Source organism: Monodelphis domestica, chromosome 1 (assembly GCF_027887165.1).
Source record: "Monodelphis domestica isolate mMonDom1 chromosome 1, mMonDom1.pri, whole genome shotgun sequence".
Taxonomy (NCBI): domain Eukaryota; kingdom Metazoa; phylum Chordata; class Mammalia; order Didelphimorphia; family Didelphidae; genus Monodelphis; species Monodelphis domestica.
In genome coordinates, this window is record NC_077227.1 from 161,443,919 (window position 1) to 161,469,624 (window position 25,706).

The 25,706-nt window shown below is 40.2% G+C and overlaps 1 protein-coding gene across 7 annotated transcripts in view; it reads left to right on the top strand.

Annotated features, from left to right (window-relative positions):
* PAQR5 (progestin and adipoQ receptor family member 5) overlaps positions 1-25,706 on the top strand; it is an 88,530-nt gene that overhangs the window by 34,204 nt on the left and 28,620 nt on the right. For 5 of the 7 annotated variants that reach the window (XR_008914547.1, XM_007479632.3, XM_056808933.1 and 2 more), the window contains exons 2-3: positions 13,354-13,548; positions 25,284-25,411. Coding sequence is in view for 5 of the 7 variants with exons in the window: in XM_007479632.3 (XP_007479694.1) it covers positions 13,498-13,548; positions 25,284-25,411 (179 nt within the window). In the remaining 2 variants the exon portion in view is untranslated. Of the gene's footprint in view, positions 1-13,353; positions 13,549-24,250; positions 24,666-24,998; positions 25,243-25,283; positions 25,412-25,706 lie in introns of those variants that run through there. The other 2 variants (XM_007479633.3, XM_056808944.1) reach the window with 2 other exon arrangements.

Genomic DNA, 25,706 nt, shown 5'->3' on the forward strand with positions numbered 1-25,706 from the left:
TAGATAGAAGGTAAGGGTTTAAAAAAAGAAGCTGGCCCCTTCCTACCTTTCTCTTCTTCTTATGTAAACTCTCACACAATTCAAGACAGCTAAAATGGTTTACTTGCATGACTCTCTATTCTCTCATTTATGGGCTTTTCACTGGCTGTCTCCCTTGCCTGGAATGCTCTCCCTCTTCACTTCTTCATTTTAGTTTTCCTGCATTAATTCAAGACTCAACTCAAAAAGAAAAAAAGGGGAACCTTTCCCTATTTTGCCAGTTGCCTGTGGCTTCCCCATAGAGATTATCTTCCATTTATTCTGTATATGTTTTGTCTCCCCCATTAGAATGTGAGAATCTTGGGATCAAAGATTTTTATATTTCTATGTGTCCCCAGAACTTAGTGAAGTACCTGGCACATAGTAATTGCTTAATGTCTGTTACTGTCAATCTCAATTTCTTCCCTGATAATAGTGAGATGAGATTCCTTATTTCAGACTTTCAGACACTTTATAATCATGGTAAGATGTAACTATCTGCTTGTACAATATTTGATCATTCCTCCATTTTCATTCATTAAGCAAATATTTACCAAGTATCTACTCATGTCCTGTCACTGCTTAAAATCCATTAAAGAAGATGACAGACACAAAAATAATCAACCAATAAGGCTAGGTACCTCTCAAGGATATTAGTTCGGTTCCAGGATCATTAAGAACCAGGAGAAGAACTCAGGTGTCCTGGATATGAATCTCGCCCCTCACTATTTAATAAGTCAAGTCAAGTTACTACTCTGGGCCTCAGTTTTGACCCTGGGGAAGTCACTTAATCTCTGATGGTCCAACAAAAGGATCCACTGGAGAAGGAAATGGCAAACCTAGAACTCCAGTATCCTTGCCAAGAAAACCCCATGGATAGCTATGGTCCATGGGATTACAAGCAGTGATATTATAAGATCAACTGTGAATGAGTTAGCTATTCTCAGCACTACAGTGATACAAGACAATTCTGAAGGACTTAAAATGAAAAATGCTATCTACCTCCAGAGGAAGAACTGATGGAGTTGGAAGTATACTTTTTTTTTCCTTGGTTTTTTGGTCTATGTCCCCTTTTGCAATATGTCTACCATGGAAATATATTTTGCATGACTCTACATGTATAATCTATACCAAAATGCTTCCTTTCTCAAGAGGGAGAGAAGGAAATTTGGAACTCAAAAATGATTAAAAAAAATGAATTTTAAAAACTGTTTTCATGTATAATTGAGAAAAAATAAAATAAAAACTATTTTTAATACATGATTTATTTTAAGGATACCATCATCATCCCAGTCACTCAGGTGTGTAATCTCAAACTAACCTTTGACCCTTGCTTTTTCCTACTTTCTTTTTCTATCAATTATCAAACCCTACTGATTCTCCCTGCATGATTATGTGTCATTATCTGTTCCCTTCTCTTTATTCATGTGACTAACAACCCAGTCCAGGATATTCTATTACTTCTCATCTAGACTATTGTCATTGTCTCATAAATGGTCTTCTTCCTTCTTGTCTTTCTCTTCTCTTTCCCACCTATTTTCTACACAACTACTAAAGTAATTTTCTTAAGGGACAGGTCTGATCATCACCCTCCCCTGCCCAAAAAAACATTCAATGGCTCCCTATCACCTCTAGGATAGACTACACACCCTTTATGTTGGCATTTAAGGCTTTCCATAATTTTGTACCCATCCTCCTTTTCACGTTTTACTTTCTTACTCCCCTTCATGCACACTACATTCTAGCCCAACTGGACTGCTAACTATTTCATTAGCTCAACCCATGGCATTTCCTGTTTCTCTACTGCCATATCCCACAACTAGCATGAATTTCTTAGTCATCTTGACCTTTTAGTAATCCTTTTTTTTTTCAAGATTCAACTCAGCTCTCTACTTCCTTCATGTAGCCTTCCTTCATCCTCCCCATACTCCCTCCCAGATGAAAAAGCCCTCCTTCAAAATATTCCTAGAGTCCTTCATATGTATTTCTTCTTTTCCATCATCATTCCTTACCTTGTATTATATTCCTCTGGATATGTAAAATATACTCTTCCCAGCCTGCTTTCAGTACAAGTTTCTGTTTCTTTCACCTTTCTATTCTAAGTGCCAACACAGTACCTTGAATATATATAGTAAGTGCTCAGTAAAATGGAGCTGAAATGAACATATATGAAACCATTGCTGCCAAATCATCAGTACCTTGTTTATAAATACATACATATATAATAATAACAAAATGGTAACAATGGTAAGCTCTTCTGATGTCTCTTCTATATATTTTGGGGAAATGTGGTACTGGTAGTATTTTTTACACCATTGCAGTCAGTGTACGTATCATTGTTCAGTCTACTTGAGACAGAACCTGTTCTCCCAGCAGTGGAATGTCTTCTACTTCTGGGTGAGGGAAAAGGATATAAATAATAGAGAGTCTGAGTCCAAGAACCTGATAGATTGCTTCACAATATTTAAAAGCTTCTACTTTCGGGGGCCGAGTTCTCCTTTCATACCTTGATTTTAAGCTCTATGTACCACTACCTTTTCTGGCATGGGAATATTGGTCTGGCTGCTTACTAAGATATTCCTTTGCAAGAAGTCAGCTTCAGGACATGTAGAGAACCCACTCAAGACTTGTAAACGTACACCTATAGGAAGTCAAAATTGCCTAACCAAACCCTGGGACGTGTCTGAAGAGGTTTTAAGAATATGCTCTTTTCTTTAAAAAAAAATAAAAACTCCTGCTTTTATTCCTCTTAAAATTTGTCTTGTCATTTCAAGGGCAAAAAAAGGACAATTTCACCTGTGATTAGTCTCATTACGGTTCATAAAGTGAAATCTGCAGATTCTGAGAATGAATAGCGATTTTGAATCACAATATGTTGTTCCATCAGCTCTGACTGTGATCCCATTTGGGGTTTTCTTGGAAAAGACTTTGGAGTTGTTTGTCCTTTCCTTCTCCAGCTCATTTTTTTCAGATGAGGAAACTGAGGCAAACATGGTTGAAGAATTTGCCCAGGGTCACACAGCTAGTCAGAATCCAAATTTGAACTCAGGTCTTCCTGACTCCTGGCGACCTAGATTACCCTTTCAGTAATGAGGGCTGGGTACAAATCCAATTGTGATAGATATTATCTGGGAGATCTTGATTAGATCAATTTACTTCTTTGATGAGCCTTAATTTAGTTTCTGTGAAATGAAAGAGTTAGACCAGTTGACCTCTGAAGTTCTTTCTCTTTCTAAATCCATGATACTATGACTCCCACTGAAAAGCCTGAAATCAAGAATATTGGTCTTAGGGTTAGGGTTATTATTAATTATTAGTTATATTGTATATAATTATATATCATTTATAATTATATATGTCATTAATCTGATCCTTCCTTTCAGCACCTCTTTCCTTCTTAGTTCTCTCTCATTCATTTTGCTATCTGTTATGCCAGCTAAGGCTCCCTACTATGTGTCCTATCATCCCCAGGTAGAATTGCATTTTAATGGAGTACTTAGGAAGATCCAGAAACCTTCCAGGCCTGACAGATGAATGAATATCTAAAGACGGTATATTAGTCAGCTGAGTAGGAGGGATGGCAGGTAGTGCCTCCTTCAGTCACCCCAAGCCATATTTGAATTCTCTGAGTGCTAAAGGAATGTGAGATGAGGCTTAAACAATCGCAGGGCCAGAGATTCTTGTTTTAGGAATAATCTCCAAGTACACCTTAAGTGCACAAGGTTTGGGGAACAGTGGGGAAAGGTTTCTTATCAAAGTAGAAAAAAATGTTTTCACTTTCTGCCCAAAGCCCAAACTTTCTGCTCAAAGCACAAAGTCCTTCCTTCTTTCTCCTCATTTCCTCCTGGGGCAAAGTGAATTAATCTATGCCAGAATTGCTCTAGAATGGGCAAAGATAAAGATGATTTGGGGGCAGCCATGTGACCCAGTAGAGAGAGTACCAGACCAGGAGTCAGGAAGACTCTTCTTCCTCAGTTCAAACCTAGTCTCAGGTGCTAGCCTTATGACCTCAGGCAAATCACTTAACCCTGTTGGCCTCAGTTTCCTAATCTGTAAAATGAATCAGAGAAGGGAATGGCACAAATAGCTTCTAGTATCTTTGCCAAGAAATCCCCAAATTGGATCACAAAGAGTCAGACACTAGTGACACTACTGACCACCACCAACAAAGGTGATTTTGGGGTTTGATTATCACTGATTTGCATCTCTGACGTTTTGTGATCTGACTGTAAAGGCATGGAAGGACTTTTATTTACCCATTTCCCAGCTGTAATTGAAAATCAGGCATAGCTGTATATTCAATGGAGCTGACTTACAGTGACCATTGATTCCATTTTTCATTGTTTTTCTTTTTTTAAACTCTTACCTTCCATTTTAGAATCAATACCATGTATTGGTTCCAAGGCAGAAGAGTGGTAAGGGCTAGGCAATGGGGGTTAAGTGACTTGCCCAGGGTTGGGAAGTGTCTGAGGGCAGATTTGAACCCAGAACTTCCTATCTCCAGGCCTGGCATGTTATCCACTGAGCTACCTAGCTGCCTATAATAACCACTTACTAATTTTTTTAAATTCAAAGATATTTTATTTTCCCAATTACATGTAATAACAATTTTTGACATGTTTTCTGAAATTATAAGATCCGAATCATTTCCCTTCCTCTCTTCCCTCCCCCTCTCAGAGATGATAAGCTAGATAACCACTTATTAATAATGTTAGAATAATGACCCAAAGTCACACTTCAGTGATAAGGCTATTAATATGCTGTTTTGCTCAAATATTTTGAAATGGGTTACTTATGCCTATTCAGGAATTAGGGAAAATATTGTCTTAAGGGAGAGAATGAGAATCAGTTTTCTGATGTATCTAAGCAGCCTTGGGCATGGCGTAAGAGGAGCTCTGGCACAAATAATCTACACTGAACAGTGGTTAAAGGGGCTGTCAGTTGTCTTAGATTTGTCACTAACTAGATGCTTAATGGCTTTCTTTTTCTATGCCCGAGTTTCTCCCCATAGGAAAATCAGTCATTTGGACTAAACTACCTCCCTAGGCTCTGTTACTGCTTCTTCCCAGCAGTACACAGATCCAGGGCCCCATGATCCTGACCTTCTATGGCTCTTCCCACTGATACACATGGTCGTTGGGTCCTCCTCTGCCAGAATATTTTCCTCCACTTCCAAGAGCTTTGGGCTGGCTCTGGTAATAATTATGTGTAATAGCTTACTCATCTACATTATACTTTAACATATATAACTTCTTTTGTCATTCACATTAAGTCAAGGGAATGAATGATTAACAGGGGTTGCTGGTCTTATGAATTTAAATGGGTTCACCAAAGCTAGCTTTTTATTGTCAGGCAGATCTAGGGATAGGTGACCCCACAGTGGACCATCTACTGCAAATAGAACTGTGTACCAAACCGTTTAAATTGCAACTACTATCTGCTAAATGTTTTACAAATATCTCATTTGATACTTACAACAACTCTCAGATGTAGGTGCTACTATTATCCCCATTTTGCAGTTGGGGAAACTGAGGCAAAGAGCAGTTAAGTGCCTTGCTCAAGATCACACAGTTAGTATCTGAGTCCAAATTTGAACTTATATCTTCCTGACAAAGTCTAGTGTTCTATCCACTGCTCCATTTAGGTGTCTTCGCCCTTTTTTACTATGAGAATAGAAGTATAAAAGATTCCAAGAATAGGCCTCTCAGTCCTCTGACACCCCAGTTACCAACCACCCTCACCTAATATTTCGTATTATACTTCTCTTTCAAAATGAGGATAAGCAAATTACCTTTCTGGGAGAAAGGAATGTCATAGAAGCTAAGGGTTAGGGTTAGGGTTAGGGTTAGGGAGGAGAGAGGTTGGAATTAAAAGCTACAGAGATGGAAGCCTAGTGATAATTGGTTAACTAAGAGCAGTTCTAGTCAAGTAAGAAGTCATTAGAGTCAGAAACCAAATTTGAAGGAGTTGAGAAATGAATAATAAGAGACTAGACAGTGACAGCAATGGGCATAGCCAGCTTTTCTAGGAGTTTGTCTCTGAGAGGGCAGAGAGAATGTGGCTCTAGAAGGGTATCCTTAATTAAAAAGGACAGGTGAAAGGAGGGGCGAGAGGGAGGAGATTCTGTATTAAGCAGGTGTACTCCTGGGAAGAAATCTAGAAACCAAAAGAGGAACTCACTTGGAGGAAAATGTATAAAATAATAGCTGTGTGACTATGAGCAAAACAACTTCTCTGAGTCCGAGGCACCTTTTTAAGACTTATTTTACTACTATAGAGGGATGATTATGTGAGTAGGTAGAAGAATTTTCTACACCTATCTAGGAAATCATTGATGAATTCTTAGGGGAAACTGTATGGCTGTCATTCCCTCTAACCTACAGAAGACAAAGGTGTGGTGGATCCCTGGAAAAAGAACAATACAGAGGAACATTGCAAGAGGCATGAGTTAGGAACATTACCAGGTAGTCATTAAGCTAATTTAGACCCTTTTCACCTCTGTCAAAGCTATTTTAATAGCCTATTAATCCGTCTCCCTGATTCCAATCCCTTCCTTCTCCATATTGTTTGTCTGTTTTAGAAGGGGACCAATGGTGCTTATGGACTTGCCTTGCCCTTGAATTGGATTTAATCAAGGCAGAGTTGCCTTCAATGTCTTCTAGAGTCATCTGAGTTTCAATGGTAGGACAAAAGTCAGGATGACTGGTGATGGCACTCATTGTCTTCCAAGAATGGCCAAACTCTTAGCACTCCATAGTGTCTGCGTTGGCGCCTTCGTGGCCATTGGAGCAAATTGTTCTCATCTACCCATCGTGCTGGAGGATGTCTTCACATGTTTGGGATGGACATCCCCCTAACTTACTCATTGGTTTAAGGCCTGTTGGTTACCCATTGTCAACCTGAAAAATAACTCATAACTACCAAAGTAATATTAAGAACAAGTTTTAATCAGTGTGCCAGAGATGATGATCACAACCATCATACAAAGTCAAACGCACTGGGATGGCCACCATCTTGGGGAAGACACACAGTAATATAATTGCTAGGAATTTCTGCTGAACTGAACATGGCAAAGTGCTTGTGTAGATATATGGATATAGGTATTTGGAAAGGACACAGGTCAGCTTGGATACTCTGACAACAGCCAAAGGATTGAGAACATTTCAATGGATTTAGGCTGGATTGAAAGGTGCTCTTGGTTTGTTTGTCTTTAGCTGAGATCTGGGATGGGCCATTGAAAAGATGTTTCAGAGTTTATTGTTCAGTCTGGGACAAAGGGTCAATCTGGGAGTTTTTTGAAGACAGGTTATCAGGGACAAGAGTCAGTCTAGGGCCAACAGAAAACAAAGTTCTCACCTTCAATCTGCCCTAGCCCATCTGCTGGGAAGATTTTACCTAGGCTGGAGCCATAGGTGAGAGCTTTATAAAAGGCGGATACCAAAGGCAGATGAGTGGCCCTGAAAAGGGCTCCACAAGCCCTCCAGCCAGAGGTACTAGTCCTCCTGGCATACCCCCCACACACCAATCTTACCTTTGCACAACTGCCAAAAGAACCTTTCCAAGGCACAATTCCAACCATGTCATTTCCCTGCTCAACACTTTTCAGTGGCTCCCTATTGCCTTTGGGATAACCTCCAACTTATCTTTCCAACTTTGTATCACATTATTCTTTCTCACGTGCTCTCTTCTAGCTGGAAAAGTTTAGCACTAAGGACAGCTGGGTGGTTCAGTGAATTGTGAGTCAGGCCTAGATACAGGAGAACCTGGGTTCAAATCTGGCCTCAGATATTTCCTAGCTGTATGGCCCTAAACAGGTCACTTACCCCCATTGCCTGGGCCTTACTACTCTTCTATCTTGGAGCCAATACACAGTATTGATTCTAAGATGGAAGGTAAGGGCTTAAAAAAAAAGTTTAGTGCCTACCTGATAGATCTTTAGCAAAAAAAGGTGGCCACAAATTATATATCAGAAGATGACAATTTTTCATGAACTCTCCCAAGGCAAATTTCCATTGTACAAATACTCAAAATTTCCTAGATAATTCAACCAATAAACTGAAATAGAATAAAACAAAGTCCCTGATCAATTGGTAGTAATCAATAAAGTATACTTTCCCTTATAGAAAGCAGGCTTAAGGAATGTACTTTGCCAGGCTGTAACACCAGATGGTCAGGGGAACTAAGGGATGCCCCCTCAGGGCGGGATAAACCAGGTACAGGATAAGATATACAAAGGGACATCCGTCTTCCCAATTTATGGTACATCTGGCCTGTGTCCAATAAGACTTAATTGCCCTTGTCAGTTTGCCGCAGTCATTAAGGTCACATTTCACGTATTTTAAACTTGAAGCCATATATCCTTTATTAGCTTCATGAGCTCACTTTTACCTTTTCATCTTTCTCACATATGTAAACCTATAAAAACTGTCTGTAACTGTGCCTCAGGGTGGCTTTCACTAGGAAGGCTGCCCTGGTCAGTTAGGTACTAATACAATAGATTAATAAATAAATATTGGTTCCATTAATTGAGCTTCTGGGTGTCTGGACTCACTTTCTGAAGTTCACTACTTCAAAACTATATTAAAACTAGGACATTATCATAGACCAAACCATTTCTTATAACCTTCCAGTTATTGAATAATTGTCAGTCTTGCCCAACTCTTTGTGACCCTATTGCAGGGTGTCTTGACAAAGAGAATGGAGTGGTTTGCCATTTCCTTCTCCAGCTCATTTTACAGATGAGGAAACTAAGGCCAACAGGGTTAAGTGACTTGCCCAAGGTCAGATTTGAACTCATAAAGAGGAGTCTTCCTGATTCCAAGTCCAGCTCGCTATCTTGGGCTACCTCGTTGCTTATAATCCTCCATTCATAAATAATAAATCAATTCATGAAAACGTGAGAACAATGTTTTTATAGCTATCACCATCCCAAATACGCGATCTTGTAATATGTAAAATGAGAGGACTGGACTTAAAGTTTTTTCACCTTTCTTGTACTGGTAAGACCTTTGGCAGCTTGGTGAAGCCTGATGGACCCCTTCTCAGGATAATGCTCTTAAATGAATAAATACATGGGCTTTCTAAGGAAATCTGTTATATCAAAATAGTTATCAATATTTAAAAAACAAAAAAGTTCTTGGGCCCCATTTTAAGAACACCTGGTCCTTGTGCTCTTTGTGGTGGCAAAAAATTGGAAAATGAGGGGATGCCCATCGACTGGGGAATGGCTGAGCAAATTGTGGGTATCTGATGGTGATGGAATACTATTATGCTCAAAGGAATAATGAACTGGAGGGATTCCATGTGAACTGGAAAGACCTCCAGGAATTGATGCAGAGTGAGAGGAACAGAGCCAGAAGAACATTGTACACAGAGACTGATATATTATAGTGGACTTCTCTACTAGCAGCAATGCAATGATCCAGAACAATTCTGAGGGACTTATGAGAAAGAAAACCATCCACATTCAGAGGAAGAACTGTGGGAGCAGAAACACAGAAGAAAAACAAGTGCTTGATCACATGGACTGATTGGGGATACGATTGGGGATGTAGACTCTAAACAATCACCCTAGTACAAATATCAATAACATGGAAATAGGTCTTGATCAATGACATGTGCACAATCCAGTGGAACTGCTTGTTGGCTCGTTGGAGGGGAGGAGGGAATGTAAAGAACAAATCATGTAACCATGGAAAAATATTCTAAAAAGAATGGCTGGCCTAGATGGACTGGAGGGAGGGGCCTCTACCTGTTAGTAGCCAGATAGCTCAGTGGATTGAGAGCCTGACCTGCAGATGAGAGGTCCTGGGTTCAGATCCTGGCTACGTGAACTGGGGCAAGTCACTTGCCAACCTTTATGGCTCTTCTGCCTTAGAGCTCCTATTTAGTATCTATTCTAAGGCAAAAGGAAAGAGTTTAAAAAAGAAAAGTCAGGGATGCAGGTGGTTGGCATGTAGTCACCGACTTGCTGCCTGACTCACCTTGCCCTGCGCCAGCCCCAGCTTATTGTTGCTCTTTTCGTGACTTCTCCCCTTATTCCAGGCTGCCCCATGTGTTTACTTTAGCTTGCTCTCACCTGTATCCAGATGGCAGAGGGGGGAGGTGGGGCAGTGATTTGTTCCCAGCCCTGCCCTGCTCTGTCCCCACCCCCACAGACCCCAACCCGAGCAAATGAACTTCTTTTGATAGCTCTGAGTCAGCACAGGTTGGTGGAAAAGTCACTAAGCCTTTGGAGCTGGGTTCAGATCCCTGAGTCTGTCCTGTTTACTACATAAGCAAGTCTGGACTTTCCTGGCCTTAGTTTCCTCTTCTGCAAAATAAGCAGAGATTAGCTTTTTTCACTCTAAATCCTTTGGTTCAAGAATTTCCCCCCATATTTACCTAACCTTCTCCCTCAAAGTAAGGTTTCCTGGGGGCAGCTGGTGAGGGAAGGTCTGTGGATGTAGGAAACTGTTGCATACTTTATCGCAGGGGCCTGAAGTATTTGGCTCAATAAAAATCAATCTGCAAAGGTACCCGGGATCTTTAGCTCAGGCCCAACTAAAAGGGAAATGGAGATGATCTTTGGACTCTGCATTCCCTTCTGTTTGGAAGATACATATTTGGGATTTCCTCCTGGGCAAGTCACAGTAATGGCACCCCACCCCCAGTAGTTTTCTAGTAGGAAACAACCCTGCCCAGTTCTAAGCAAAGTATGGCACTTGGCCTCCAGTGGTTGGTCGTGGAAGCACTTTAATGTACTCTCAATTAACTTTTTAAAAAACCCTTGCCTTCTGTCTTAGAATCAATACTCAGTATTGGTTATGGGGGCTGGGCAATTGAAGTTAAGTGACTTGCCCAGGGTCAGACAACTAAATGGCAAATTTGAACCCAGGATCTCTCATGTCTAGTCCTGGTCTTTATCCATTGAGCCACTTTGCTGCCCCCTCAATTGACTTTTAAGGGCAACTCTTGATGATAAATGTTATTTTGTATCTAAATTCATTCCTCCTTCCTCTCAAAATTTTTGTCCGTTAATCAATCAGCAAAGTTATTAAGCCTGTGCTAAGTGTTGAGGATATGAAGACAAAATGAAACAATCCCTGCCTTCAAGGAGCTTATGTTCTCTATGTTCTCTCTCTTCCTCTCTCTTCTCTCTGTCTCTCTGTCCTACTCCCTCTGCCTCTGCCTCTTTCTCTCTTCTCAGTCTCTCTCTCTGTCCCTTCCCCTCTCTGTCTTTCTGTTTCTGTCTCAGCCTCTCCTCCCCTCTGTGCCTCCCATCACTGTCTCATTTTCTCCCCACTGTCTTTATCTGTCTCACCCTCACCCTCTCTCTCCCTCTTTCCCCCATCTCTCTGCACCTTTATCTCTGTCTGTCCACCCTTTTTTCCTTTCTCTCTCTCTCTCTCTCTCTCTCTCTCTCTCTCTCTCTCTCTCTCTCTCTCCCCCATATATATGTCTCTATACATATATGGGTATATGCACATTTTATATATGTATAAATACAGCAGTTTCAGTGGGGAGGGCATTAACAACTAGAAGAGAGGCCTTCGGTGGCTGTCACCTTTTACGCCCTCATTCCCAAGGTAACAAGAGCCTGAGAGCCCTTTTGGCAGCAGGGCACCCACATGCCCACATTCTTCAGATAAGTTCACCTGGGCACTGTGATTGCAAATACTGACTTTATCTGTGTTAAAAGAAAATAGTCAACATCACTTTTAAAATTGGCTTCTCTCCCTTTCTTCCTTTTTTCTTTTTCCTAATCTCTAGCTTCCTTCCTCTATGGCAGTCTGGGCCCATTTTAAAGGGGGAAGAGAAGCAAGGAGGTAAGAGCAGCTTAGAGTAAAATAATTCCTCAACTTCCTCAACTAATAAGTTGACAATAAAACACCTTGAGGACATACTTCCCAAGGCCTTGGGCTTTCCCATCTTTCAGATATCTAGAATGGGATTTCCTCTTGTGCCTGCTGTGGTTTTGTTGCCTTTATTCTCCTCTGCATTCATTAAATGATTTATTAAATATTTGTTTGTGTTTTTTCTAGCTATTTTAATACATTTTATTGAAGGCTGGTAAATACAATGATCTCTGCATGCATTGCTTTCTTTCACAATGGCCTTCAGTTACACAAGGTTGTGATTCCAAGTCACTTCCTTTCCTTTGGGTTTACCCTGAATGATTTCTGAATCAGTTTCCCTGGAATTTAGGAATCAAATTCATTTTCAATCCATTGTTTAAATGGAGTACACATTTTTCTTCGACACAAATTAGACTCGTTTGTTTGAGGGCAATTTGGAACTATGCCCAAAGGGTGATAAAAGACTGTCTGCCCTTTGATCCAGCCATAGCACTGCTGGGTTTGTACCCCAAAGAGACAATAAGGGAAAAGACTTGTACAAGAATATTCATAGCTGCGCTCTTTGTGGTGGCCAAAAATTGGAAAACGAGGGGATGCCCATCAATTGGGGAATGGCTGAACAAATTGTGGTATATGTTGGTGATGGAATACTATTGTGTTCAAAGGAAAAATGAACTGGAGGAATTCAGTGGGAACTGGAAAGACCTCCAGGAAGTGATGCAGAGCGAGAGGAACAGAACCAGGAGAACACTGTACACAGAGACTGAGACACTGTGGTACAATCGAATGTAATGGACTTCTCTGCTAGCAATAATGCAATGATCCAGGACAATTCTGAGGGACTGATGAGAAAGAACACTATCCACATCCAGAGAAAGAACTGTGGGAGCAGAAACACCAAAGAAAAACAACTGCTTGATCACATGGGCTGATGGGGAAACGACTGGGGATGTAAACTCTAGACGATCACCCTAGTACAAATATCAATAACATGGAAATAGGTCTGGATCAATGACACATGTAAAACCCAGTGGAATTGTGGTACAGGAAGGGGTGGAGGAGGGGAGGGAAAGAATATGATTCTTGTAACCAAGGGAAAATGTTCTAAATTGACTAAATAAAATTGTCAAAAAAAATTCTAGCTTTTGCTATTTGTTTGATTTGCATAATAACATTTATATGTGTGCCAGGTAATGTGCTAAGTGCTTTACAAATATCATCTCATTTGAACTTCATAACAGTCCTGTGAGTTAGGTGCTATTATTATCCCTATTTTGTAGTTGGGGAAACTAAGGCAGATGACAATTAAGTAACTTTGCTGGAGACACAACTAGTAAATATCTGAGGCCATATTTGAACTCAGGTCTTCCTGACTCCAGGCCCAGAGTGCTATCCACTGCATTACCTAGCTACCATGACAGACCAATATGAATATTTTTTTAAATGGTAAGACAAGAACAAATGGTTTTCATAGTCTCTCCTTGTTTTCTCTCCCTAGCAAGAAGGCATTCGAGGCTTTGAAACGAGAAGTTGGAGGAAGAGCCCAAAGAGACTAAGGAAGAAAGAACTGCATTGCTCTGGGTCATGCTAAAAAATTAACCAGAAGATTTTGAGGAAAGACTAGTACCAACCCTGGTGCAGGATGTTGAGCTTGAAGCTGCCCAAGTTGTTCAACATAGACCAAGTGCCCCCGGTAAGAGATCTCTGTTTTATCCAAAGGGTTTGGCTATGACATTTGGTTTGGAGAAGGGGAGAGGCAGGCTGGGCATCTGCACTAGCTTTGGTGAGGGCTGGTCATTAGCTCCATCATGCAGTTAGTGAAGCCCGTCTGCAGTTTTTTTCCTATGGTCTCCTCTTCTGCCCTCTGCCCTCTGCCTCCTTCCTCATTTTCCCCTTGAGCTGTCCAGGGGGCCATAATTTCTTCTGTTCTTCCTGCCATGTGAATCTACCCTCAGAGTCTTCCTCCACTCTAAGGTGCAAATGACTGACAACTCCTCTAAGTAGGTCTTGCCTAGTTCCTAGGAGTATTTAAGATGTGACAGGGCTCAAAGACTAAGGAGGTGAAATTCTGTTGAGGAATTTGGGGTGTCAGAGGAAGAATGGGGAAGAATTTCTGTGGAAGATAAGACTTTTTTAAACCTCCCCTGAAGTGAGGTACTGAAGTGAGGCTCTGTCGATGGGCTTGGTGTCACTGTTTTCCTAATTGCTCTCTGGGTATAAGTTGAGAAAAGGGAGAGAGATGGACTAAAATATCTCTAAGGTTATTTCCAGGGCAAAAGTCCATGAGTTTGAATAATAAATTATCATTTAAATGTCTTTAGTGCTTTTACTGACCAATCTCACCGTCCTCACCATTGTTGTATCAGGCACAAGTGATAACTTAAATGGGAGAGGTCAAAAAACAATCCTCTTAATAAAATCATTCTACTACCCTCAGGTTGAAGCAAATCTCAAGTCAGTGTATAAGAATCCCAGAGAATAGAAAAGCTTCTGGCAAGAATGTTAAAAAACAACAACAACAACCATAAGGAGGTTTCCTAAATTCTCAGAAGTCCTTAGACACTCCTAGGATGAAGTGTGGCCACTGGGGCTGTCTTACATCGAGGATAATAAAATGAATCTTTGGCTACTTTATTGTTGATGTTGTTTAGTCATCCCAGTCATGTCCAGCTCTTTGTGATTCTATTTAAAATTTTCTTGGCAAAGATACTGGAGTGGTTTGCCATTTCCTTCTCCAGTTCATTTGACCAATGAAGAAACTGAGGCAAACAGTTAAGTGACTTGCCCAGGATTGCATGGCTACTAGATGTCTGAGGTCAGATTTGAATTCATTTCTTCCTCACTCCAGGCTCAGTGCTCTCTCCATTAATCCATCTCCCTATAGGAGCATAGATTTCAAGTTTAAGGGATTCTCAGAGGATATCTAGTCCAATCTGCTCACTTTATAGATGAGGAAACTGAGACAGGAGAAAGTTAAGTAGCTTGCTTAAGGTCACAGACGTAGTCAGCATCAGAGGCACATATGTTGATTTAAGAGTGAACACAATTTCGACTGTACCACAATGCTTCTTCCACTTAGGATCACTGAGATCATCCTTTTAAAGGTTCATTGGATTTAATGGACTTCTTGGCTTGAAAAACACCTCCATGAAAGATTCTTGAATGGCTTATGGTTTTGAGACATTTTTACCTGCTCATTTGCCCTCATAAAGGTTATATGAAGCCAGTCCACACAAAAGCTCTTCCATGAGCTCATGGGCCTACCCTCAAAGACAAAGACAGTGTTGCTTCATTTCATTCCTGTGTTTATATCCAATTCTGGTGGGTCTTAATAAGGAAGTGTTGTAGCTATTTCATGGAGGAATTTTTTTTAACTCTTTCTTTCTGGCTTAGAAACTCTGAGGGGGGCAGCTGGGTAGCTCAGTGGATTAAGAGCCAGTCCTAGAGACAGGAGGTCCTAGGTTCAAATCTGGCCTCAGCCACTTCCTAGCTGTGTGACCTTGGGCAAGTCACTTAACCCCCATTGCCTAGCCCTTACCACTCTTCTGCTTTGGAGCCACTACACAGTATTGACTCCAAGACGGAAGGTAAGGGTTTTAATAAAAAAAAAAAAGAAAGAAACTCTGAGGCAGAAGGGCAAGGCCTTGGCAAATGAGATTCAGCCTTAGTCCAGATCACACAGTTAGGAAGGATCTGAGGGCAGATCTAAACCCAGGACCTCTCTACTCCAAATATCCACTCTATCCACTGTACTGTTTAGCTGCCCCAAAGAATGAGCTTCTGGGTTGCTGTGTGATTGGCCTTTGTTGTTATTCAGTCATATCTGACTCTTCATGACCCCATTTGGAATTTTCTTGGCAAGGATATTGAAATGGTTTGCCATTACCTTCTCTAGTTAATTTTACAGATGAACAAACTGAGGCAATCAGGGTTACATGATTTGCCCAGGTCAATAAGTGCTCAAAACTGGACTTGGATTCAGGAAGATGAGTGTTCTTCATTCCAAGCCCAGGGCTCTATCCATTGTACCACCAAGCTACCTGACCCTTGTGTTGTTGATTTTCATGTGGAAAATACTATAAAGGGATGAGATCAGAGTGGAAGTTTCACTAGGGCAATTGCCAACTGTTTATGACTTTCTCCAGAAAAATGAGTTCCTAAATGAATTCTCCACCAAAGATGGGAGATTAGAGGAGGCAAGGTGCCAAACTCTCCTTAAAAGCCTGTCAGGCTATTTGATACAGGTAAGATGATATTGAAAATACTCCTAAAATATTCAGAGCAATTTGGTTTTAGGATTGGTGTGTGTGTGTGTGTGTGTGTGTGTGTGTGTGTGTGTGAGAGAGAGAGAGAGATAGAGAGAGAGAGAGAGAGAGTTAGAATTTCTATTAAAGCCACAATTGCCTGTTGTTGTTCTAGTCTTATCAAACCTATAAACTTATGTACATTTCTGGTGTGTTTTTAGTGAATAGTTAAACTTAAGGCCACGATAATATGAACAGGAAACTCCGATCTTGAATTTTCAACTTATACCTCAGGGCTACAAGTTAAAGATGCAAATGTTTTCTCTGGCTAACTGCAGACAATAAAATCAGATGGAAACCGTGTTATGGTTTTGCAATATCTGAATTCATGAGAGCCAGATGACAAATATTGTGAGGAACGCTATGTTTAGATCTGGGTACCACAGTTTGCATAAGGACATTGACAAGCTGGAGCATGTCCCATAGAGGATGACCACCATGATGAAAACACTTGAATAAGAGTTGTCATAGGATTAGTTGCATAGTACCTATCTCCAAGTATTTGAAGTGTGTGGAGACATTGTGTCTGTCTCTCTGAGTTAGAGGTTCCTACTCTTAGTACAGGTGCTAGGAGATGGTTATATTCTTTCTCCTTCCCTTTCAGAGATCTCCCAGAAACAGCCTAGGAGTAATTTTTATAACCTGGTCTAGCTGCTTTGGAAAAAGACAGAAGGAAAAACAAACAGAAGGCATGACTGCCTCCCTGAATTCCACAAGACTTAGTGGAAGGTGCTTTGTGCAGTGGGTGGCGAGGTATGAAACTGCTGGAGAAACTCTGTAGTTGACCCAGAGTAGAAATCTGAAAGGCTCAAGGAAGATGTGATGCTACCATAGCCACCTGGAAAATGGTTTGGGGTTCAGATTTTGGCTCTGAGACATTGATATAAGGCAGAAGTTTTCAATAGGCCAAAGGCACTCACTCAATGTCTGACAAAGCTTCAGACTAATCACCAAATAGTCCAGCTGCTTAAGTCTCCAGAGAAGAAGTAACTAGCACTATCTGCTGGAAGAGAGATGAATAACAGAAAGCAAAGTAGAGAACTGAAAGAAGGATCCAAGAGCCCTTTTCAGGAGTAGAAATCAAGATAGTGGTGAGAAAGATTCATGACTTCTGCTAGGAAGGACAGAAAGTTGCAGTATAATAATGAGCACAGGCAAGAGGAGAATTGCTATGGAAAAACTGAAGAGATACTTAGTACCCTAGCAAACCCCAAGTTTTCCCTTTGCTGTAGCTCCACTGAGGTAGTGCAGAAAATTGCAAGGACTTTACATATATTTCTGAATATGAAGGTAGTTGATTAGATGGGAGAAGAGGCCACTTGACTGCTCAGATGGGATTCTTTTCAATGTCTATTATTGGATAAAGAAAATTTCTATATTTTGAAATCTCATGAACCTTGAATGGGGAACTTGAGGATCTTCTTTAAGGAGTACTAGATACTGAATGTTCCAAATTCCACCTGAATTGAGTCTCATATGTGATAGGTTCAGAAAACATATTCAAGGGCCAGCAAGGTAGCACAGTGGTTAGAATAACCAGACTTGGAGTTGAGAGGACTTAGATTAAATTTGGCCTCAGGCATTTCCTAGTAGTGTGACTCTGGGAAAGTCACTTAATCCCATTTGTCTAATCCTTGCTTTCTTCCATGTTAGAAGTGATACAAAGGCAGAAAGAGTTAAGGGGAGAATAGAAGGAAGGAAGGAAGGAAGGAAGGAAGGAAGGAAGGAAGGAAGGAAGGAAGGAAGGAAGGAAGGAAGGAAGGAAGGAAGGAAGGAAGGATAGTCAAAGAAACCTCTAACACAAGGGTTTTGGATAGGGAAAGGGGAGAGAACTTGAAATTCATTGATATATGTAACTCCAGGATAAGAAAATTCTATCTAATGGTATTAATAAAGAAGAGAAGGGAAATTGTATAAGGGGGAAGTTTATTGTTTTGTTCATACTTCCCTAGTTCTAATCTTCCTCGGGTATCCTTGCCTCCTAGCTGACTCTGATTTCGCCTATCCTTCATCTCATGACTCACCTCCAATGTGAAGCCCATCATGGATTTTCCAAGAACTTGTAACATTGATGTGTATTATCATTTGACACGTCATGTTTTTTTCATATATTGTTTAATCTTGTCCAATGTATTTCCTTCCTACGTAGACCATTTACCTCATCAGAATAGAGGCCATGCCTTATGATTCTTGATCATGGCTTTTAGGTAGTCCAGTAATTCTCAGATTGTCTCTCCTAGGTCAGTTTTTTTTTATCAATAAGATATTTCATGTTTTCCTCTGGTTTTTTTTTTATTCCTTTGATTCTACTTTATTGTTTCTTGATTTCTCATGAAATCATTAGTTTCTAGATGGTCAATTCTGATTTTTTAAGACATGGTTTTCCTCTCAGTTTTTGGTTCTCCTTTTTCAATTGGCCCATTTCTTCTTGCATCACTTTCATTTCTCTTCCCCACTTTCCCTCTACCTCTCTTAATTGTTTTTTTAAGTCCTTTTTTAATTCTTCCAGAATCTGTGTCCAATCCATATTTTTCTTTTGGACTTTGTGTTTCCTTTGCTTTCACTCTCCCCTTTTGTGTCTGTACCTTGCTCTTTGTCCTTAGAGTTAGGTGCTTTTTTTTTTGTTTGCTCATTATTCCTATCTAATTATAGGTAGGCTTGGGGGGGATGATGTGATGATCTAAGGACTGAGAGCTATAAGAGCCCCCTCCTCCTGCTGATTCAATTGACCCTTGAGATGCTGATAGTTTAAAGACTTGTCTCAGGCTTAGGTGTAAGCTTTTGATCTCACTCTGATCTTGATCAGGCCAGGACCTGTGTACTTGATCCAATCAGGTACACCCTTGATTGTCCTCTTTTAGAGCTCTGCCCTGAGCTTTAGGCAAAAAGATCAGTACTTAGTACTTAGTATTATCAACCACCCCAAAGTGTGAACTAAGTCCTTATCTCAAGCCCAGACTAGAATTCCCTGGGCTGAGCTTCCAGACTTCTCCACCACAGGTTTGAAATTTCAAGGGGTATGGTTTGGCTTATACCATTATTTGCCCAGGCAGGATCTCAGGATCTGGATGTTGCATGCCTTATGATTCTTAGTATCCCCCATAGCATCTATATAAGCACTGCCTTGTATATAATAGGTCCTCGGGAAGGAAGGAACTTATTTTGTGAATAAGTGAATGGATTGGAATAGGATATTTAAGTGTTTAGTTCACACACAAACCTAATCAAAAGCAGGCACAAAATGGAGATCCTGTTGGGGGAAAAATTGGTGGATATCTCACTTAAAGAGAGACTTGACTTGGAGGAGTAGAGTGAAAATAATTAATCCTTAGGGACTAATATGAAATATTAATGAAATTTATTTTACACTGTTTTGATAGAAAAGAATAACTCAAACCTATTGAACATCTCAAAATTTATTTTTTTTCTAGAGCTCTCTTTTCAATATGTACCAATAATGTCGGGTTTGAATTTCCCATCTCTCCAATCCTACACATCTCTTAATGGGGAGCAGGAAGAAGAAATGGATAGAGGACTAATGTGGTCCAAATAATTCACACACTGGAAAATTAGCAAGTTGTTTTTCTGAGGTGACTGCAGTCATGTTAAAATGCTGAGGAGAGTCAGAAAAAGAAATGCATCTTAAATATTGAATGGGATTGCAAACCACATATCTGGAAAAGACAGGTCATATCTTAAATTCTAGTGCCAACCTAGAGTGGTGGCTAGTCATCTTCCAACTAAATTTTGTGAAAAGTCAGGGGAAATAGGGAAAATCTGTTGTCTGCTACTAATTGGGAAGTCAGTGCCAAATAATGACTGATGTGAGCACATATGAGGATTTAATCAATCCACAAACATTTGTCTGCTGTCTATTCTGAGTCTTAATCTTATGCACAGAGAAAACACACCTATGCATAATAGATAAAATGCTAGAGTTTGAGGCAGGAAGACCTGGGTTAAAATCCCATCTCTGACATAATGACATCCTACCCTTTGTATTGTATGACTATAGGTAAATCACTAAATATCTCTAAGTTTCAGGCAACTCTTAAGACTACAAGTCATGATTGGTTTTGGAAAAGAAATTCCTCATGTAAAAATTAAAATTAAATCTCAATAATGAAAATATTATATTTTGAGAGATTTATTAATGATCATTAGAAATCAAGGAATGAAGAGGATACAAAATAAAGACCACGTGCCCTTGACTGATTAGCCCATTTAAAAATCCCCATTCTTACCACAGCCACCATGCTCACTGCAAGCCAAAGAGGCAGGACCCTCTACATCCTTACCTAATATCTCCTGTCTACAGGAAGTACATAATAACAGGAAGTTAGTGGGCTCCCGGGAAATGTAGTTCTTTTTTTAGGGTAACAGATTTTCAATTATACATAATCAGTAGTTCTTGGTAAATTCAAATACTGTGTACCTAACTCTGTGCTAGATGCTGTGGGGATTAAAGAACTAAAATCTTCTGGGGGGCACTTGGTGACTCAGTAGATTGAAAGTCAGGTCTAGAGATGGGAGGTCCTGGGTTCAAATGTAGCTTCAGATACTTCCTAGCTGTGTGACCCTGGGCAAGTCATTTAATCCCCATTGCCTAGCCCTTGCTCATCTTCTGCCTTGGAACCAATACACAGTATTGATTCTGATATGGAAAGTAAAGGTTTAAAAGATCTGCCTTCAAGAAGGTTATAGTCTAGGTAGAATATACATATATTAAAAAAATACAGTATATACTATCTTGTCTTAAGTGCCTGATGAGTGATCTAGATAATAAAAACTGTAAGTGTTTAGAGAGGAAAGTGGGAGACTGAGCCAGGTGATCATTATGATCCCTTCTAATTCTGGGCTTAGGGGTGTGCTTTAGTAACTTCTATCTGAATGACAAGCTTTGTCTTCTCACTGTTCATGTTCATAATCTATAAGGGGTTAAATGAATTGATATGTATAGCCTAATTAGGAAGATGACCTTTCATGTGTAAGAGGTATATGGGTAAACATCATTTTAAGTCAGCCCTTCAGCCTAGTGTTTCTTATTTCTGTATTTTTCTATACATATTCCTTATTTCTATATTTAATCTCATCTTGGTAAGTCCAAGAGCCCAGGGAACATCACCTGTCCCCCAGACCAGCAGCCTATAGCCCTCATCCAAGGGAGCAACCCTGTGGAGAAGGGGCTACTCCTTCCAAGTGACCAGCTTCTGACCAACTATCTCCAATGGGGCAGGTAAGCTGGCTTACATGAGGTAGCAACATATGCTAAGTGTCTCAAACCACAGTGATCACCTCCGCTCAGATCATGGTGGAGGCTTCCCAGAACCCAGAGTCCCAGAGTCCTGGGAGCACCAGCACCCCCAAAATCACTACCTTTCCTGAAGCCATCATCCAGGGGCTATTCCCTTTCGGGGCCGCTGACCTGGCAACTACCTTTGCCATGGCTACTGAAAAACCAAGGGAAAAAAAGTGCATACCACCAAATAGTTCAATGGATGTGGTTTTATGAATGGAAATGACACTAAAGAAGATACATCACTATCTATCATGCTACTGAACCTTAAGAGCCCTACAACTAAATCTTCCTTGATAATTCTCCCCTGGGAGAATTTGAGATCCTTGAGATGGGGACTATCCTGTATTTTTTTTTAACCTTTACCATCCGTCTTAGAATCAATAGTATTGCTTCCAAGGCAGAAGAGTGGTAAGGGTTAGGCAATAGGAGTTAAGTGACTTGCCCAGGGTCTCACAGAAAGCATCTAAGGCCAGGTATGAACCCATGACCTCCCATTTCTGGGCCTGGGTCACAATCCATTGAACCATCTGGTGGCCTCTGACTGTCTTGTATTTCTAATTGTATCTCCAAGAGTTAGTATAGTACTTTGTATATAGAATGCATTTTAATGCTCTCCCTCCTTTCCCTTCCCTTTTCCTTCCTTCCTTCCTTCCTTCCTTCCTTCCTTCCTTCCTTCCTTCCTTCCTTCCTTCCTTCCTTCCTTCCTTCCTTCCTTCTTCCCTCCCTTTTCTTCCTTCCTTTCTTCCTTCCCTTCCTCCTTCCCTCCCTCCTTGACTGTTCTTGTCTTAGTAATCCAAATGCTGACCACAGTGCCTGGCACAGAGTCAAATTCAAAGATCTGAGATCTGGTTCCAGCTATTCATCCTTGGGAGATTTTTCAGACCTCTTTGCCTATCTGCCATATGAGGATAGTAATCATTCTGCCACCTGTTTCATGTGCATATCATAAGGCTAAGTTGAGAGAATGGATGTAAAAGCACTTCAGGAAGCATAAATTTCTATGCAAATATAAGGGATTACTATTATTATTGTCTTGAGGGAAAGTTAGTTTTATGAGTACTAGAAATCATCTTATGCATATGGGTCCTTTCTCTCCTTGGGGTATGTGCCTAATAATATGCTGGGTCAGAGGGCAAGTATATTTAATGGTTTTTTAACTCTAGTTCCAAATTGTTTTCCAGGATGGTTGAATGAAATCACAGATCCACAACAGTGCATTAGTATCCCTAATCTATCACAACTCCTTCAACAATTGGGATTTTTTGCCTTTGTCCCCTTTGCTAATCTAATTTCTACCAGAAGTGAACCTTTTTAAGGGAGGTGGTGATCAGTTCACTGTTAAGTGATGGTCCCTGGACTGGGCCGGCTCAGTTTGGAGCAGTGTGTTCAGATGTGGGTCCCAGACTAAAAAAAAAAATTTTTTTAGTTTTTTTTCTTTTTTATTGAGAACAAAAAAATCATTAACAAATGTAAACATTTCAAAATACAAAGAAAAGGGGTTGTATAAGAGACTATGAATTGTTTAATATAGCTTTTTTTTTAAAGAAACATGAAGTTAAACATGTTAAACATGCAATTTAACAAAGCATAACAAAATTGCTCTATTTGTGTTACCTGTACTTTTCCCTCTGTGCATTCAAAAAATGTTTTATTGATGCTTTATTCATATCTATAACTATCTACTAAATTTATCTTCTCTTCCCCTTCCCCCAGTACACCAACAGGATGACTTATAGTATATAGGTAGAATTATGCAAAATAAATCAACATGTCTGAGAATGAATATCTAATTCTTTGCCTCAAGTCTGTTATATCTCTGCCAAGAGGTAGAAAATACATTACATTATGACTTTTAAATGACATAATTGATTGCTGTTTTGTTTAGAATTCAATCTTTCAAAGTTGTTTCCCCTCATATCATTTTAATTGAATAAAATGTTCGCCTATTCATACAATTATTTTGATACTCTTTGAATCCATCATACTCATTCTTGCAGCACAATAAAATTCCATTATGTCTATACACTACCATTTGTTTGGTCATTCCCCAGTTGGTAGGCCCCTATTTGCTTCCATTTCTTTGCTGCAACAAAAAGCCTGCTACAAATATTCAGGGGTGGCTAGGTGGTGAAGTCAGGAAGACTCATCTTCCTAAGTTCAAAGCTGTCCTCAGACACTTACTAGCTTGCTAACCCTGAGCAAGTCTCTTAACCCTGTTTGCCTCAGTTTCCTCATCAGTAAAATGAGCTAGAAAAGCAACGGCAAACCACTCCAGAGCTTTTGCCAAGAAAACCCCAAATGGGGTCACAAAGAGTGGATATGCCTAAAAACAACTGAACCACAACAAATATTCTCATACATATGGGTTCTTTTTCTCTATCTTTATCCTTCTTGATGTACATGCCTAATAATAACAATAATATTGCTGGGTCAAAGGATACACACAGTTCAGTAACTTTTGGGGTATCGTTCAAAATTATATTCTAGAAAAGTCAGATCAATTCACAGATCCACCAACAGTGTGCCTATCTTCCTACAACTTCTCCAATAATTGCTATTTTCCATTTTGGTCATGTTGAACTAAGTGATCTCTAAAGTCCTTCATAACAAGAAGATTCTAAGATTCTTTTTTTTTTCTAAAGCTCTTGAATGGGAACATCAAAATAGTTTCTAAATAGAAAGCTGAACTAAACAGACATTTCATTTGGTTCTAATTCCCAGGGCCTTAATTTGAGTTCAGATAAGATTTGAGCACTTCTAGCTGAATTGTAATTACTCATGTCCATTCTGTTGTTCCCTACAACCCTTAGACTATGGAAAGGTGGTTCTCAATCATATTGAGAAGATTGCTTTATTTTCAAAGCAAGAGTTGAAACTTAATGAGCTGAAGATAACAATTTGGATTGAGCCTGTTCTGAAGTGGCTGAACTCCATCATCATAAGCATCATCATCACTACCAACACCATCACCCACCATCATCACCACCATCATCAAAAGGCCTTTGTGAAGTGCCCTAATATGTGTATTACTGAACTCACTACTTAGAATCTCATAAACATAGTAGTCTCTGCCATCTGGGACTTATTTATATACCAAGATACACATATTCATGCAGACAAATGGGTCCCAAGGGTGACTGGATAACAGAATAAAGACACAAGTCTAGGATAGAAAGTCAAAGTGTTTGGGCTATGTGCAGAAAAAGGGTAACTTCATTTTAGGCTATTTGCAAAGTGAGGGGATATGAGGAAGTCTTTTGACTTGCTCCTTCTCCAGGAAGACTGGGAAAGCTTCTTGGAATAGGTGGAAAGGTGGGAAGGAGGGAAAGAAGGAAGGAAGGAAGGAAGGAAGGAAGGAAGGAAGGAAGGAAGGAAGGAAGGAAGGAAGGAAGGAAGGAAGGAAGGAAGGAAGGAAGGAAAGAAGGAAGGAAAGAAGGAAGGAAGGAAGGAAGGAAGGAAGGAAGGAAGGAAGGAAGGAAGGAAGGAAGGAAGGAAGGAAGGAAGGAAGGAAGGAAGGAAGGAAGGAAGGAAGGGGGAGAGGGATAAAGAGAAAGAAGAGGAAAGAGTAAAAGGAAGGAAAAAGGAAAGGGAGAGTGGGAGGGGAAAGATGAAGAGAAAGAAAGTGAGGGAGGAAAGAATAAAAGCGAGAAAAGAGGGCAACAGCTTCATGGATCCAGGGATTAGATGTATGACTTTAATGGTATATATATCACAGCTTGGAAGAAAGTTATTTCCTGTTTTCAGTATATGCTCCAAGTCTTTGATGCATCCTGAGACTTCAAGAGTAAGTGAACAGAATGACATATTCTTATCCTCTCCCTGCAGGTATTTCATGAACGGGGCATAATTTGTGGCTATCGGCATCCTCAGAGTTCAGCCATCGCCTGTGTCCTCAGCCTTTTCCAGATGACCAATGAAACCCTCAACATCTGGACACACTTGCTCCCCTCCTGGTATTTTCAGACTCTTTTTCCAGCTCCATGGAAGCAGAAATTGGTTTGAAATGATGGGGGGTGGACAAAGGAGTCGGGCTAGGAGGAAGAGGAAGAAGGAAAACTTTCTCTCCTATGATTTTTCTGTTTGCCAATAGGGGAAGAAGTGTCAGGTGTGGCCAGTGGCCTTAGCAGTGATTTACATATAATTTGAATGCTGGGCCATTGAAATATTCATTCCTTTGGGTCTTGAATACTTTTTAGGCATAAAGAGTTCCCTATTATATTATAGACGCCATCTGGAGAATTATAAGGT